The sequence below is a fragment of the Barbus barbus genome (genome assembly GCF_936440315.1).
Source record: "Barbus barbus genome assembly, chromosome: 28".
NCBI classification, from domain to species: Eukaryota; Metazoa; Chordata; class Actinopteri; order Cypriniformes; family Cyprinidae; genus Barbus; species Barbus barbus.
In genome coordinates this window covers 14,310,573-14,325,963 of record NC_136756.1, presented here as the reverse complement: position 1 = coordinate 14,325,963, position 15,391 = coordinate 14,310,573, and the positions used below count along the sequence as shown (strand labels likewise).

Genomic DNA, 15,391 nt, shown 5'->3' with positions numbered 1-15,391 from the left:
ATTAGAGAATATAGAAAAACACTTTACAGCCCATTTGTTCTTAAATCACCCTATTAATGATGTTTAAATTTTATATCATATAATATTACTGAAAATTATAGTTCAAATTAAGCATTTCCCTTTCTTTGTGTTCCAAAAGCTTAACTCACTATCTTAGCATAGATATCACATGCTAGATTTTTGATCAGGCATTGAGGAAGGCGTACAGGATTCTGCAGGGTGATACTTTAGTAAAGCTACCAGACTTTGAACAGAATTTGTAGTACAGAGCAGTGACTCACTTCGGCAATGAGAGCTGTCTATATGTTTTTATTTAAAGTTGGCACGCAGTGAAACTTCACTGCACTTCATCTATTTTTAAATGCATGTTACAGATCTTATTGTGAACAACAAAAGTCACTACTTTCTTTTTAATCGTGAATAATTTGTTATATTTACCTACTTCTATTTTTGTCATTTAACAGCATCAAGAGTGGTGGAATTTTATTTACTGGTGGTACTGACCCTAGTTCTTAATGAGCCTTCTGCTCCTCCTGCCAATGAAAACTCAAGCTCAAACCAAAAAATATCAGCACAGTCTCCACTTTAAACACAACAAAGTGGTCTAAATGTCCTCCCCATCTGCCTTTGTTCAGCATTTGAAAGGTGGCCAGATTTCACTTAAAAGTTCACTTATAAAGACAAAAACAAGAACTCAGGGTGTTTGTGAGGAGATAAGCCATGACATGTAACAGAATTATACGCCCTGCGTTCAGAAGCATTTAACCTCTGTGCGGCTCAAAGGTCATTACTAATCCATCTGCAACCAGTATGAAGTTTAAAATATTAATTTCACATTTCAAATAAATTAGCTCATGTGCCAGTGCAGAGGACGAAAAAATAAATAGCATATTATTATGAAAATGATTTGGATTAAGTATGCAAAACCAATGCCCTTCTGGACCACTTAGACCAGTGTTGTTAGGTTCGTCATCATTGGCAGCACATGACATCCCTTAAGAACTGCTGCATACTTCATTGGTTTAAAAAGCTTAATTTCTTATTTTATTTTGTAAGAAAAATGCTCATAAATAAAACAGTGGCATGGCATGAATTGCAAAATGAGTCATAACAGCTAATGGCCATCTGGTGAGGATGTCAGCCCACAGCTCAGGTGGATCAGCCTCCAACAAAATCTCCCTCAATGTCACGGCCCAGCGGCCAAGAAACCACAAGGGTCATTTCTACTACGCGGCACATTTTCATGTGCCCATCATTAACATACTTAGGAAGAAAATATTAAAAATAATTTTTTTTTAAATAGAAAACCACACTGATACATTTTTCACAATAAAGTAAAAATAAAAGGTGAATTTTGCCTTCTAAAACTAAAAACTGTTCATTTATTAAAGGGATAGTTCACCCAAAAATTTGAATTCTGTCATTAATTATTCACTATCATGTCGTTCCAAACCAATAAGACCTTTGTTCATCTTCGGAACACAAATTAAGATATTTTTTATGAAATCCGAGAGCTTTCTGACCCTGCATTGACAGCAACGCAACTACCACCTTCAAGTCCCAGAAAAGTTGTAAGGACATTGATAAAATAGTGTGACATCAGTGGCCAACTGTAATTTTATGACGCTACGAGAACATTTTCAGGGCTCGCAAAATCGCTAGCCAGACGTCCTGGGGCTATTGTGTTTTCCAGTCAGGCTCTCAAAGATGATTTAATTTTAGTTTCGTTTTTTTAATTTGGCCAGCGGTTATGAAAACATAAATGATCATTTATTTTAATGCGGTGCGCTGTCGCCCTTTCTACATAAAAATCTGTCAAATCATGTACCGTGAATGTCAAAGTCTCTTGCTTGAGACTAAAAATCCGAGTTGAAAGCATAGCGAGCCGCGGAAGAGATACTGTTTCTCAAACACTTTCCGCAAGCGCGGTTCGAGACTGAGTGAACATGGACAAATGCATTTCATCCATTCGTTCATAACCACTCGTAGCCGCGCATAACCCCATTTTGCGTAGGGCCCCCAGAAGTGTAGGATCGGCTCTGGTCCCACGTGAAAAAAATACTATAGTAATTTATAGTAAATAAATACTATAGTGTTTTTGAACCATATTATAGTAAAGTACTTGAATTAATTTGTTGTGGTAATTACATACAAATGTACATGTAATGCTTTAAAAGTAAGCATCAAAATTTTTAAATCCACTCTAAACCTGACCGGGAGCCAGTACAAGGATTCTAACACTGGAGTAATATGACTGCTAATCCTAGTCCCAGGTAAAATCCTGGCGGCTGAATTTTGTACATATTGTATCTTATTAAGTGTAGATTTAGAAGATCCAGCTAAAAGCGCGTTACAATAATCTAACCGTGAGACGACAAAGGAATTTACCAGCATTTCCGTGACATAGGGCAAATTTAACATAGGGCGCAATCTTGCAATATTTCTGAGGTGGAAAAAAGAGGTTTTAACAGTGCTCTGGACAAAAGAATCAAAAGACAGATTAGCATCAAAAATAACTCCAAGGTTCCTCACTCGACTCTGGACTTCCAAAACAGAGCCAATCCAGAGTCAAGGACAGATGGCCGGCTTTAGACATTTAATGATGGGAACCTATTAGTGTTGTCAAAAATATCGATATTTCGCTAAATATCGATACTGAAATATCTGAACGGTACCAATATTAATTTCCCGAAGTATCGATACACCGATACTAGCCGAGCTGTCACTTTCACTTCTCTCCAAAGGCGCGTGGACAAGCACCACACGTGACCGCACTCGTCTCCTTCGCTCTGGTTAAATAGCAAAAGTGAAGTGAATAGAAAGATGACTGCTCTGGTTGTTAAAGAACACAGCAGGAGCGCTATCTGTAGGGATCTATGATCTCCGCGATGCAGAGAACGCGCACGGAATCCAGTCATAAACACGGAATTTACAGTTTAACGCGGAATGTCACGGAATTTGTCAAAGTTTGGATGAATTAATCAAAAGTAGGTCATTGCACTTAAATCAAATCGCGATATGGACTAGTATCTGTAAATATTAAGCTGCAAAAGTCGATTTAAATATGAATCCTGCATGTTCTGCGCGTCTCTGTGTGAATGTGCTGCACGTGCGGTTTTGTTTACTAATGTGGCGCTCGCGGTGATTTCAGCGTCTGCCGTCTCAATGAGGACATAAATACATCAACAATATCTCCAGAACTGATCTGAAAGGCACTTTACGAGCATTTTACCATTTAATTTGAGTAAAACTAGCGTCATATCATACACACACAGAACTTTAAAAGTATTCACGGCAACCCGTCAAAATAAAAGTTCGGTTTAACTTAGCCTATTAAAGACAGTGTGCCAGAAAGGCTATATTACTATTATTAGTAGAATGTACATAATACTACTACTTACTACTACTGTTCATTTTTTTTAAAGAAATAATCACAAAATATTTAAATTTTAATAGTAAATCCCCTTCATTAGCCAAAAATTTAAATGTTTAATTTTCATTAATTCAAAGATAAATTAATTAAAATTGTTTTATGCCTTCATCTGATATCCAGTAAAATTGAAATACACAACACAGAATTTCTGAAGGGGAAAACATATTTCATAAGGATACTGTAAGAATAAATAAAAATTGTTTGTATGCATTCAAATAATAGACATGCTAAAACACAGAATTTGGTAACAATAAAACATAAGGTGAGAAAAAAATAAAACATTTCATACGGCCCTAAACGTGTCATTTTTGTTACACTTTTAATAAATTAAATGTTAAATTGTGTAATTTTCATGATTTTAATTAATTAGACATGCTTTTAGATTATAGACATAGCATTTAATTTGACCATTAAAAAAAAAAAAAAAAAAAAAGAGTCCAGAAAAATTCTAACGGAAAAAATGGAATCCAGAAAAATTAAAAATTGAATGTAGAAAAAAATAAAACGGAATTTGGGGAAAAATAAAAGGGATTTCATAGGGCCCTATATCTGGAAATATTTTGGTTATGAAGCAAATGAGAATATCAACAAATAGAACTTTGGATTTTAATTAGTACATGTATTAGTAAACGTTAGTTTCAATTAACATTTAACTAAGATTAATAAAATATTAATAAATAAATCAACAAATGCAGTACCTCAAGACATTTTTTTGTTCATGTAAAATATACTGCATGTTCTCGACTTGTTACATTTATCTTTAAATTAAAAAAATTACCCCCTTAATATTGTGGCAGTTTTTTTCACCGTGGTATCGAAAATGGTATCGAATATCGATATTTTTCAAGGTATCGTATCGAAGTTAGAAATTCCAGTATCGTGACAACACTAGAACCTATAAGCATAACTTCAGTTTTATCACCGTTCAAACAAGAAATTATTATTCATCCATGTTTTAATCTCAGTAATGCAGTCAGACAAATAAGCAACATCAAGGCGCTCATGAGGATTTTAATGTATCTGCGTATCGTCAGCATTCAAATGATAATGAAGGCCGAGCGATCTCAAAAGGTGACCTAAAGGTGACAAATAAATGTTAAAAAGTAAAGGGCCTAAGACCGACCCCTGAGGGACACCAGTTGAGACAAAGCTAATCTCGGACCTATAACCACTCATAGAAACAGACTGGGAATGGTCAGTAAAATAAGACCGCAACCACTTCAAGGCAGACACATCAAACACTCTTTCAAGGCAAGTAAGTAATAGACTGCGATCCACAGTATCAGACGCAGCTCTTAGATCAAGAATAAGAAGAACAGATGTTGCACCAGAGTCAGAAGTCATCAACAAATCACTGGTGACCGTGACCAAGGCAGTCTCAGTACTGTGAAATTTACGAAAACCCGACTGAAGAGGCTCAAAAACTGTGAGATGATTACACAAATGAGAGGCAACAATACGCTCAAGTAATTTTGCCAAAAATGGGAGATTTGAAATAGGACGAAAGTTATTGAAATAGTCTAGTGCAACGTTTTCTTTTTTAGGTACAGGGGTTACAGCAGCAATCTTTAATGCTGCTGGAACAACCCCAGTCTGTAAGGAATCATTTATAATACTGAGAGCAGCAGGACACAAAGCATCAAAGCAAGATTTAAATAAGCTAGTGGGAATAGGGTCAAGCAAGGAAGTGGTAGATTTCATGCTAGATACCTCCCGTTTAAGAGTCTCAGTATCGAGTTGAGGAAAGTTAATAAGAGAAACACCAGTGAACTCAGGTGAACAGTGACATGTGGTGGTAGAAACAGGTGAAACAGAAATTTGTTTACGAACATTATCAACTTTTAAATTGAAGAAATGAATTACATAACTGCTGAGAAACAGGCATGGTAGAAACGGCATCAACTTGAAGCAGGCAATTTATAGTTTTAAACAAGTGTCTCGGGTTTCCTTGGTTGTTTTCAATAGTCTGAGAAAAATAAGATGATCTTGCAGACTCAATTAATGCTCTGTAATCACCCAGAAGATCCTTCCAAGCTAGATAGTAAACATTCAAGCCAGTGAGATGCCATTTACGCTCCATTTTCCGACAGGCAGCCTTCTTAGTGCCAAGATTGTCATTATGTCATGGAGCAGAACGAGCAAAAGTAACCTTGCGTGTTCTCAGAGGAGCAAAAGTGTCTAAGTTAGCAATAAGAGTATTATTCAACTGTGAAACTTTCTCATCCAACGATGTTAAATGCAAATCACCTAAAATGGAAATGACAGAATTCGAAAAAGCAGTTTGATCAATAGATTTCCACTTCCGGAATGTTACAGTTCGAGGTGTACGCACACTTGGTCGATGTAATTCCAAATCAAAGAAGACAGCTGAGTGGTCCGACAGACCAATGTCAACAGATGATAACTGAGATCCAAATGAGCCATTTGTAAGCACAAGGGGTTCAGTGTATGACCTTTGCAATGTGTAGGACTTGTTACCAATTGTGAAAAGTTAAAACAGTCCAGTAATGATAGAAATTCCTTTGCCATTACAGAGTCACTTTGGTCCACATGAATATTAAAGTCCCCCACAATAAGGATTCTATGGAACTTCGGGGTCAGCATTGTCAAAAAGTCAGCAAAATCAGACATAAAAGCTGCATGAGACTTAATTTTTAGGTGGTTTGTAGACAGTAGCAATGATTGTAGAAGTAGAGCCAGAGACAATTAAGACCAAGCACTCAAATGTTGAATACTGAGGAATGGTTACAGCACTGACGTTGAACTGCCAATTGTAGACAGCAATAATACCACCACCTCTACCAGATGACCTCGAGAGGTTTAAAGTTCCAAATCCAGGAGGAGTGATCTGATTAAACAGTAGTTTAACCATCAACCTTTATGCCACGTTTCAGATAAAAACAGAAAATCCAAGTTTTTATCAGAGATTAGATCAGCTAAATGCAGCATTAAACAATGCAGCATGAATCGGGCTATGCGATAAAGACAGCAGTGATTTATCCTCCACGCAGGGGACAGATATTAAATTCCTATGATCGACACCAGTGGAAGGCAAACAGTTAATCTAATGCCGACATGTAGTGACAAAATTAAATATATTAAGAGATGAAACAAAAAGGCTGCACCTCGAGCCCCGATGTATGTATCGTTTAGGACGCAGCAAGCCAGCATCTTGACAAAGTTCATGAGAATCTTTAGGTAAATGATAAGAAAAAATTTTAAGCTCAAAAGTTGGCGTGCAGTGCACACAAGGGCCATAGTCTTTAAGTCCACGTAAACGGCCGGTCCAGAATGAATCCCTGAAGCACACCATGAGCTCAGTGTCACAAGATCCACATGCACAGCCGCGAGTTTATCCTAGTGGAGTGCAAAAATAAAAGCAGCAATCCAAAGTATATAAAATGGAACAACCATATCGCAAGAGTACTCCGCAAGAGTGGAGGAGAAAATAGATAAATAAAATAAATAATAAAATAATATAACCAAACAGGAACGGTAAGAGGAGCGGCAGCCAAACGCGCCAGCGTTCCCTCAACAGCACCGGAAACAAGCTTTATTCAATAATAATGATGGCTTTATTCAATTATTTAATCAAAAATATCTTAATGTGTGTTTTCTGAAGATGAACGATGGTCTTAAAGGGTTAGTTCACCCAAAAATGAAAATTAGCCTGTGTTTTGTGCTGTGGTTGTTTGTACTCAAGCCAAGATGATCATTTAATCTCTCGGAGGGGAAAGTAATTGTTATGCAGGCTCTTGTGGTGTCTAGCTCTAGAGGTGAGCAAAATGACCAAAATCAAACAATTTAGTGACTTAAAAATACAATATTTTTTTGTGGACTTGGACACACATCAACATGTAAAGTTATTTAAAACAAATGAATGGCCAACAAAAGTCTGGGATCAGTACAAAAACAGGTTCATATTATGTAACACCTGAATTAAACAACAACAAAAACTCCAAGCAGTAAAAAAAAAAAAAAAAAAGATCTGACTCGATAAGCCATTTTCAACATACAAACACCTGTAAAAGAACTTTGGCTGAATTCTATATTAATGTGCAAAGTTGCTTTGCTTGATATAAAATTACTTGTATCAAGATATTTTTGACATGCCACGAGCCTCAGCTGACATGCATCACAGAAAAAAGTAAAAGCCACATAAAATATTACCCACATTCCCACTTTTACTTTGTTCTATTGCACCACTAAACTGCTCATATTGAAGCTGTATATAGCAGATTCTCACCAGCAGCACTGAGTAGAAGCCTGGCTGGGTCTCCCATTGGCGAAGCTGCTCCTCTGCAGGCTTCAGCACAGCTGTGTCCTGACTGGTGGCCTGGGTCAAAGCCTGCAGCACCACTGAGCTGGCGCTCTGGATGTCCATTAGGTAAAGCTGGAGACACAAACAGAGCACACAATACAGCTCATTTATTATCTAAATAGACTGGAATCCTGACAAATCATAGTTAACATTGCTACCCACCAGAGTCCTTTGCTTTTATGAAACATTTAGAATAATTCTGGAGTTCGTCATCTACCAAACATTAACTACACACCCCGCACTTACTCAATAATATACAAATACATACATTTGAAACTCAAGGTCAGTGAAGGGATCTATTTAACAACAAGTTTCATAAACCAGCATATTACAATATCAACATTATATTTAATCTACCATTCAAATATTTGGGGTCAGTCAGATTTCCTAATGTTTTTGAAAGAAGTCTCTTATGCTCACCAAGGCTGTATTTATTTAATCAGAAATAGTTATATTGTAAAATATTATTACAAATTATAGTAATTGATTTCAATTTTATTATATTTTAAAATGTAACATGTTCCTGCAATTTCCTGGGTTTTTAAATAAATAAATAAATAAATAAATAAATATCACACACATACATTATTAGTACCACATTATCCTCAATAAATCATTCTAAAATGCTTATTTGGTGCTCATTATTTGGTGCATAATATTATTTTTAAATTATTTTAATAAATAAAAAAAGTGTGCACTGCTTAATATTTTTGCAATATTTAACATTTAAAATAAAAAAAAAAGATGAAATGTAACTTCTTTACAGGTTTTAATTCATTTCATACACACTTTTCTTGGAAAAAGATGGCAAACATTGCAAAACATTACAGATTTATCCAATGGTTAAACTATCAAAAGTCTTTCTTTTCTTTTTCTTTTTTTACAAAACCTTGGCAGCTAGATAATATTACCACAAATAAGCAGAAATCACGACCACAATGAATCAAAAATCAAATGTTTATGTTTGAAAGGCATAAAAAGCAGCATGTAAAGACAGCAGTGTGCTGGCCTGATGGGTAAAAGACAGCTCTGTCGACTGTTCCAAAATCCTGGAGAAAATCAAACTAAAATCTGCATCATAAACCCAGACTTGTTTACTTCACCCAGGAAAATAACATCAAGTTGCAAATCTTTGCTGTGCAACTCTGCCCCCTATTTGTGCAAAACATAAACTGACAATATTTTTTCAGCAACCTGTCCTGAATGATGCCAAAAACAAGACAGCAGATGGCTTTAGATGTTTTCCCATCTCATGGACAAACAGAAAGTAGCCGGTTAAATGGCATCCATGCTGTGATAGAAACGAGTCCCATTTTTTTTAATCACTGGTAAATAAGGCACAGATGCTGTGCATTTCCAAGTATGGGCTCAAAAGCTCTTGCCTTGTGTGCTGCAGAAAGAATACAGTTATGAGCAATGCTTGAAGTACAAACTCATAGTTATTAGAGCGACAAGCGCAACTACACTTCAAGCATGTACAAAGGTGTTTCAAGCAGAAAGGGGCAGGCAGCTGCGATTTGTTAGTTCCAAGGAATCTTGTGCGTAAAGACTCAAGCACTCCATCTTTGCTGCATACATCTCATCTGAATTCAAATAAAAGGTATAAAAAAATTTAAAAGTCTGTGTAAATGGATAATTTATTAACCTGGGCACCTCACCAGATGTTAGATAACATGCAAACTATAGAATGTAGGTTCAGATCTGGGAAGAGCACAGAAAACGATTGTTTACTTCAACAAAAAAGGTCAAAGGATCTGGCTTTAGGTTCAGGTGTTAGAGCAGAATGTCATGTGGATTTGAGGTCATTTGTGACATATATTTCACTGGCCTTTAAAACATGACTTTAAGATGTGACAAGTAGCCTATATATGTCAAACATTACAAAGCCGCAAAAGACAAATCTGACAGGAGGTCAAGGCTCAGTTGATCAGCCCCTGCTGGCAGATGTCATAAACACGATTTTGGGGGACAAAAGCATGTTTCTACACTCATAACTAAAATGCATTGCAAGACACATGAATCATAATTATAATTGTATTTATAATTACATGTACAATACATACCGCTTTCCAATTTATGTAATTGTCAGACCTAATGTATATTACACAAATAACACTACATCAACACACATCAGTTGTCTTGTTTGTATGTTTGTTTGTTTAACGCCACTCCAGCTTCTGTGGCTATTTTCATGGTGAGAAATATTATGGCTGAATTATATCATGCTTTTATCATTTATTTTTGCTAAAAATTCCAAAACTGTAGTTGGCTTAACTCTGTTAAAAATCTCTTCAAAAGAGTTAACTGAATAAAAAAACGGTTGAACCCCCGATGTCACATGGATTATTTTACAGATTTCCTTGCTACGTTTCTGGACGTTGATCGTGTAAGGACCCTTGCAGTCTATGGGAGGGTCAGAGAGCTCTTGGAATGCATCAAAAATATCATAATTTGTGTTCCAAAGATGAACGAAGGTCTTACGAGTTTGGAATGACATGAGGGCGAGTAATTAGTAATTATGCAGTAAATCAGCATATTAGAATTACAGTGGATATAAAAAGTCGACACATCCCTGTTAAAATGCCAGGTTTCTGTGATGTAAAATAAATTAGACCAAGATAAATCATTTCAGAACTTTTTCCACCTTTAATGTAAACTATAAACTGTACAACTAAATTAAAAAAACAAACCGAAATCTTTTAGGAAAGGTGAAGTAAAAATAAAAAAAATAAAATAATGTGGTTGCATAAGTGTGGACACCCGTAAACTAATACGTTGTTGAAGCACCTTTTGATTTGATTACACCACTCAGTCTTTTTGGGTATGAGTCTATCAGCATGGCACATCTTGACGTCACGATATTTGCCCACTCTTCTTTGCAAAAATGCTCCAAATCTGTCGGATTGCGAGGTCATCTCCTGTGCACAGCCCTCTTCAGATCACCCTCTGACTGGGCCATTCAAAAACTTTATAATCTTCTGGTGAAGCCATTCTTTTGTTGATTTGGATGTGTGCTTTGGGTTGTTATCGTGCAGAAAGATGTTCCTCTTCATCTTTCTAGCAGAAGCCTGAAGGTTTTGTGCCAGTATTGACTGGTATTTGGAACTGTTCATAATTCCCTCCACCTTGACTAAGTCCCCAGTTCCAGCTGAAGAAAAACAGCCCTAAAGCGTGATGCTGCCACAACCATGCTTCACTGAGGGCATGGTGTTCCTTTGGTGATATGTGCAGTGTTGTTTTTGTGCCAAACATACCTTTTAGAATTATGACCAAAAAGTTCAACCGTTTCATCAGACCATAACACATTTTCCCACATGCTTTTGGGAGACTAATGTGTTTTTGCAAAATCTAGCCGGGCTTTCGATTTTTGATGTTTTACAATTGTTTAGTTTTCTTTAGGAATCCTGCAAGCACTTTATTTTTCATTGATTTTTAAGCAGATGTCATTTTTTGTTCAGATCAAATGTTATTACATTGCATGTCACAATTGTAGACTTAAACTGTGAACCTTTAAAGTGGAATCTATAAATATATATATTTTTATCTTTTTATAAAATACATTTTATACATACATTTAACTGAAGAATCATGCAAGCACTTGAATATTTCCCCCTTTACTCGTACTGCACAAAAAGTGGTTCAATAATGTTGAATGTCATAGGGACTGATTATTGCAAATACAGATCCCAGTGTGTTCTGCAGTGTGTTGGTTAAACTATTTTTATTTATTGCAAAAGGTTTGCATATGGTGGTGTGTTCTTAGTGACAGCTTTCCTAAAAAATATATATCCTATTCCTAAAATAAGAAATATCCCAATATATCACCTTGCTTACAGTATCGTAATGTATCGCAATATATTGTATCGCAACCCCTGTATCGTGATACGTATCGAATCGCCAGATTCTTGCCAATACACAGCCCTACACCCTACCCCAGATAATTTGAAGAATATGGGAGATTGCTGTCATGTACTACACAGCCAGTATTTGCCAGAATTTCCTGCAGCTCCTTTAATGTTGCTGTAGGCATCTTGACAGCCTCCCTGACCAATTTTCTTCTAAACTTTTCATAAATTTTGGAGGGACATCCAGTGCTTGGTAATAACACTGTTTCGCCATATTTTGTCCACTTGATGATGACTGTCTTCACTGTGTTCCATGGTATATCTAATGCCTTGGAAATTCTTTTGTACACTTCTCCTGACTGATACCTTTCAACAATGAGATCCCTCTGATGCTTTGAAGCTCTCTGTGGACCATGGCTTTTGCTGTAAGAAAATGTCAGGAAAAGCCTACTAGAACACCTAAACTTTATTTGGGTTTAATCAGAGGCACTTTAAATGACAGCAGGTGTGTACTGACTCCTATTTAACATGAGTTAGACTGTGATTGCTTAATTCTGAACACAGCCACATCCTTGGTTATAAGAGGGTGTGCACACTTATGCAACCACATTATTTTAGAATTTATTTTTTTTAATCCACCTTTCCTAAAAGATTTCAGTTTGTTTTACAGTTGTACAGGTTATAGTTTACATTAAAGGTGGAAAAAGTTCTGAAATTATTTATCTTGGTCTCATTTTTTTACATCATAGAAACCTGGCATTTTAACAGGGGTGTGAAGACTTTTTATATCCCCTGTATTTCTGAAGGATGATATAACACTAGACTGGAATAATGGCTGCTAAAATTTCAGTTTTGCCATCACAAGAACAAATTACATGTAAGAAAAAGTCACATTATTAGTGTTTTTGATCAAATGAATGCAGTCTATAAGAGGCATTTTTGGAAAACCATTAAAACTAATATACCAGCCTCAAACTTTTGAATGCTAGTGTAAACAGGATTCACAAATTGTTCATATTAAATATACTTCTTTAACACATTATGCTATTATTCATTAAAAAGGCTGAATGCCGCTGCTTATGCTTTGACAAGGCTATTGGTAGATTTTGAAACTCAAAGAGAAACTACTATTTCGTTAAGTGACCAAACAGGCATTGATATCAGCCAATTTTAATCAAATGATTAACCAACCTGCTTAAGTACATCGTAGACCCATTGAAACCAATGGAGCTACGATCAACTTAGGCTTACGATGCTTTTGGGAAACGCAGCCCAGGCTGATTGCAAGTCCTTTCAGGGTAAACGCTGACAATGAACACAAACAATCAATACATTCCCAGTGTGTGCTCTTAAAACACATCCCAACATCTGAAGATGCCATGTCAGATTTAATGACAGATTAGTGAAAATAGACACTTATGTTTTCGTTGATCTATAATCAGCCTCAAAATCGAACCATGCTGTGCATTATAATCAAGTACCATCAAGACCTTCAAGAGTAGGTCAACACAAGAGCACCAGTGGACAGATCTGGAATAATGCATGTCTGTATTATTACACATTCATACTGTAGCAGCATAATTATGTCTCAGAGGGTCTTCTCGGCCTGCTTTTGTATGAAACCCTTGAACTGCACACATTATACATGATCTGTGAAACAGAAGATGGCAAAAGCGTGTAACTCGTTACAGTATCATAATTACGGCATAAGATTATATGGAAACATGTCAATCATTCTTATCATCATACTGGCAAATCTGTCCTGTGCCATCTGCTAAAACTAACGTCTCAATTAAGCGAATTTGATCAGTCTTTCGGAACGTGAATTCTTCCCAGTGATATGAAATATCCAAACTCGAACAAAAGCAGAAAAACATCTAGTATGTAGCTGGGTGGCTAAAGATACTCAACTGTTAACGTTACGCATGTTGGCCTACGGAGCAAAATTAAGTATTTAACATCACAAATCACTTCACCGGAAGGAGCTTTTGAAGCAAAAAAACATTCTCTAAAGCTGCAGTTCTTGTTGACGTACCTTCAGCAGATATGTTAACGCCGCTGAGATCAAAACAGCTCGCAGTCGGCTCTAAACACAGCGCGCACGTTGTGAGGATGGCGCCGTACACGGTGCCTACTGTCGCACTAAAATGACGTAATCACATATCCAACCATTCATTCAAAGATTTGAGTTTTTTCAATTTGTGTCGATGCTCCTGTTATAATGGCGAGTACATTTTTAATTTCAGTGTCATGTTGTTGTAATATTTAGGTTTTGAATAAATTGTTGGTCATCTGGAGAAAAAGTTTGATATTTTGAACATGTTTATATTAATTACATTTGTATATTAAATATGGGAAATATAAAGAATAATAAAAAATACAAATAAAATATTTTTACTGGCTTGGAATTTATCCACAAATATATACCTTTTCAAGTCTCCCTGCAGTTTGTAGACTATTAGTACAAAAGCCCTGTCAAAAATACGAATGAAAAAACTGTGAAGTTGATAACACCAAAAATTTATATAATTTAGTAGAATATTTCGCAAATACACCTGTGATCACTTTGTAGATATAGCTGTTTTTGAGTTTATATGGTTATTATTCTTTTGAGGTTATAAAAAAAAACAGTTACTTTGTTTTTATTTTTATTTTTATTTATTTAGCCTTTTAGCCATCCCCATATATATATATATATATATATATATATATATATATATATATATATATATATATATATATATATATATATACACACACACACACACACACACAAAATCCTATTTAATGAACCTGAATGGAAATGCAATATTATTAGCTATGTTCCCTCCCAATATTATGGATGTTATTACTCTGGTTATGGACAAATACATGTTTTATGTTTTCTTAATAATAATAATAGGTTCTTTCATAGTGAATTTTCATAGACTATTTTAGTTTAATAATAACAATGATTCTTGAAACATGCTACATTGTATCAGATTGAGAATAATTTAATCATCCATGTTTGTAGTTGCATTTGTTGTCCAACAGGTGACGCACAATTACCACAATACGTCTTTCTGCAGCCTATAGTAAAGACGTAACTCCTTAAAATCAACCAAAGACACTGAACCCAAATCACCCATTGGGTGTGTGGTTAGGGTTTGCCCAGTCAAACATAGACTAACAGGCTGTGTGTGGTCTGAGGCTGTGCTTGGCTGAAAAAAAAGTCTGTTCTGTGTCAAAACCAGTTTCCCAATTACTGTAGCCTGCTTTGCAAAGAACATCAGATTGAATACTAGTGAAAAGCAAAGTGGGTCACACAGACAATGAAACCATGTACTTCTGTTATTAAGAGGCAACATTTGCCGCCTGGATTGGACCTTGTGTGGAGCATAGTTTTGCTTCTAACCAAATAAAATCACACTGCGGTCTGTCAGTTTATGCAGTACAATTGAATCAATTAATTGAAATATATGATCAATATGAAGAATTAGCCTTTACCTATGAAATAAAATCAACATCAAATATGTTAAAAAATTACTTAAAGTATTATTTTGTGTTATTATTATAAAGAATATTATTATTAGTTTAATGTGTTATCAATATTATTAAAGTAACTTTTCAGCATGTCAACTAGCAGTCATTAGAGTATTTGTAGGCCTAGATTAAATAAAGTGTATAACCAACATGTTTATGATGATAATTATTATTTTAGGACATTTCGATATTGTTTTGGAACTATAACACCCCTGGTTCGTTTCTAACACTGATTGAAATGGAAAAATGACAACGTGATAAAACCACAAC

At 35.6% G+C, this 15,391-nt stretch overlaps 1 protein-coding gene across 1 annotated transcript in view; it reads right to left on the bottom strand.

Moving 5' to 3' along the window:
* ipo11 (importin 11) overlaps window positions 1–13,743 on the bottom strand; it is a 170,908-nt gene extending 157,165 nt beyond the window's left edge. Inside the window, exons 1-2 of the mRNA XM_079383422.1 lie at window positions 13,635–13,743; window positions 7,680–7,826 (exon numbers count right to left, since the gene is read on the bottom strand). Of these exons, the coding sequence (XP_079239548.1) occupies window positions 7,680–7,817 (138 nt within the window). The 5' untranslated portion in view covers window positions 7,818–7,826; window positions 13,635–13,743. The remainder of the gene's footprint in view (window positions 1–7,679; window positions 7,827–13,634) is intronic.
* Between the last annotated feature and the right edge of the window lie 1,648 nt (window positions 13,744–15,391).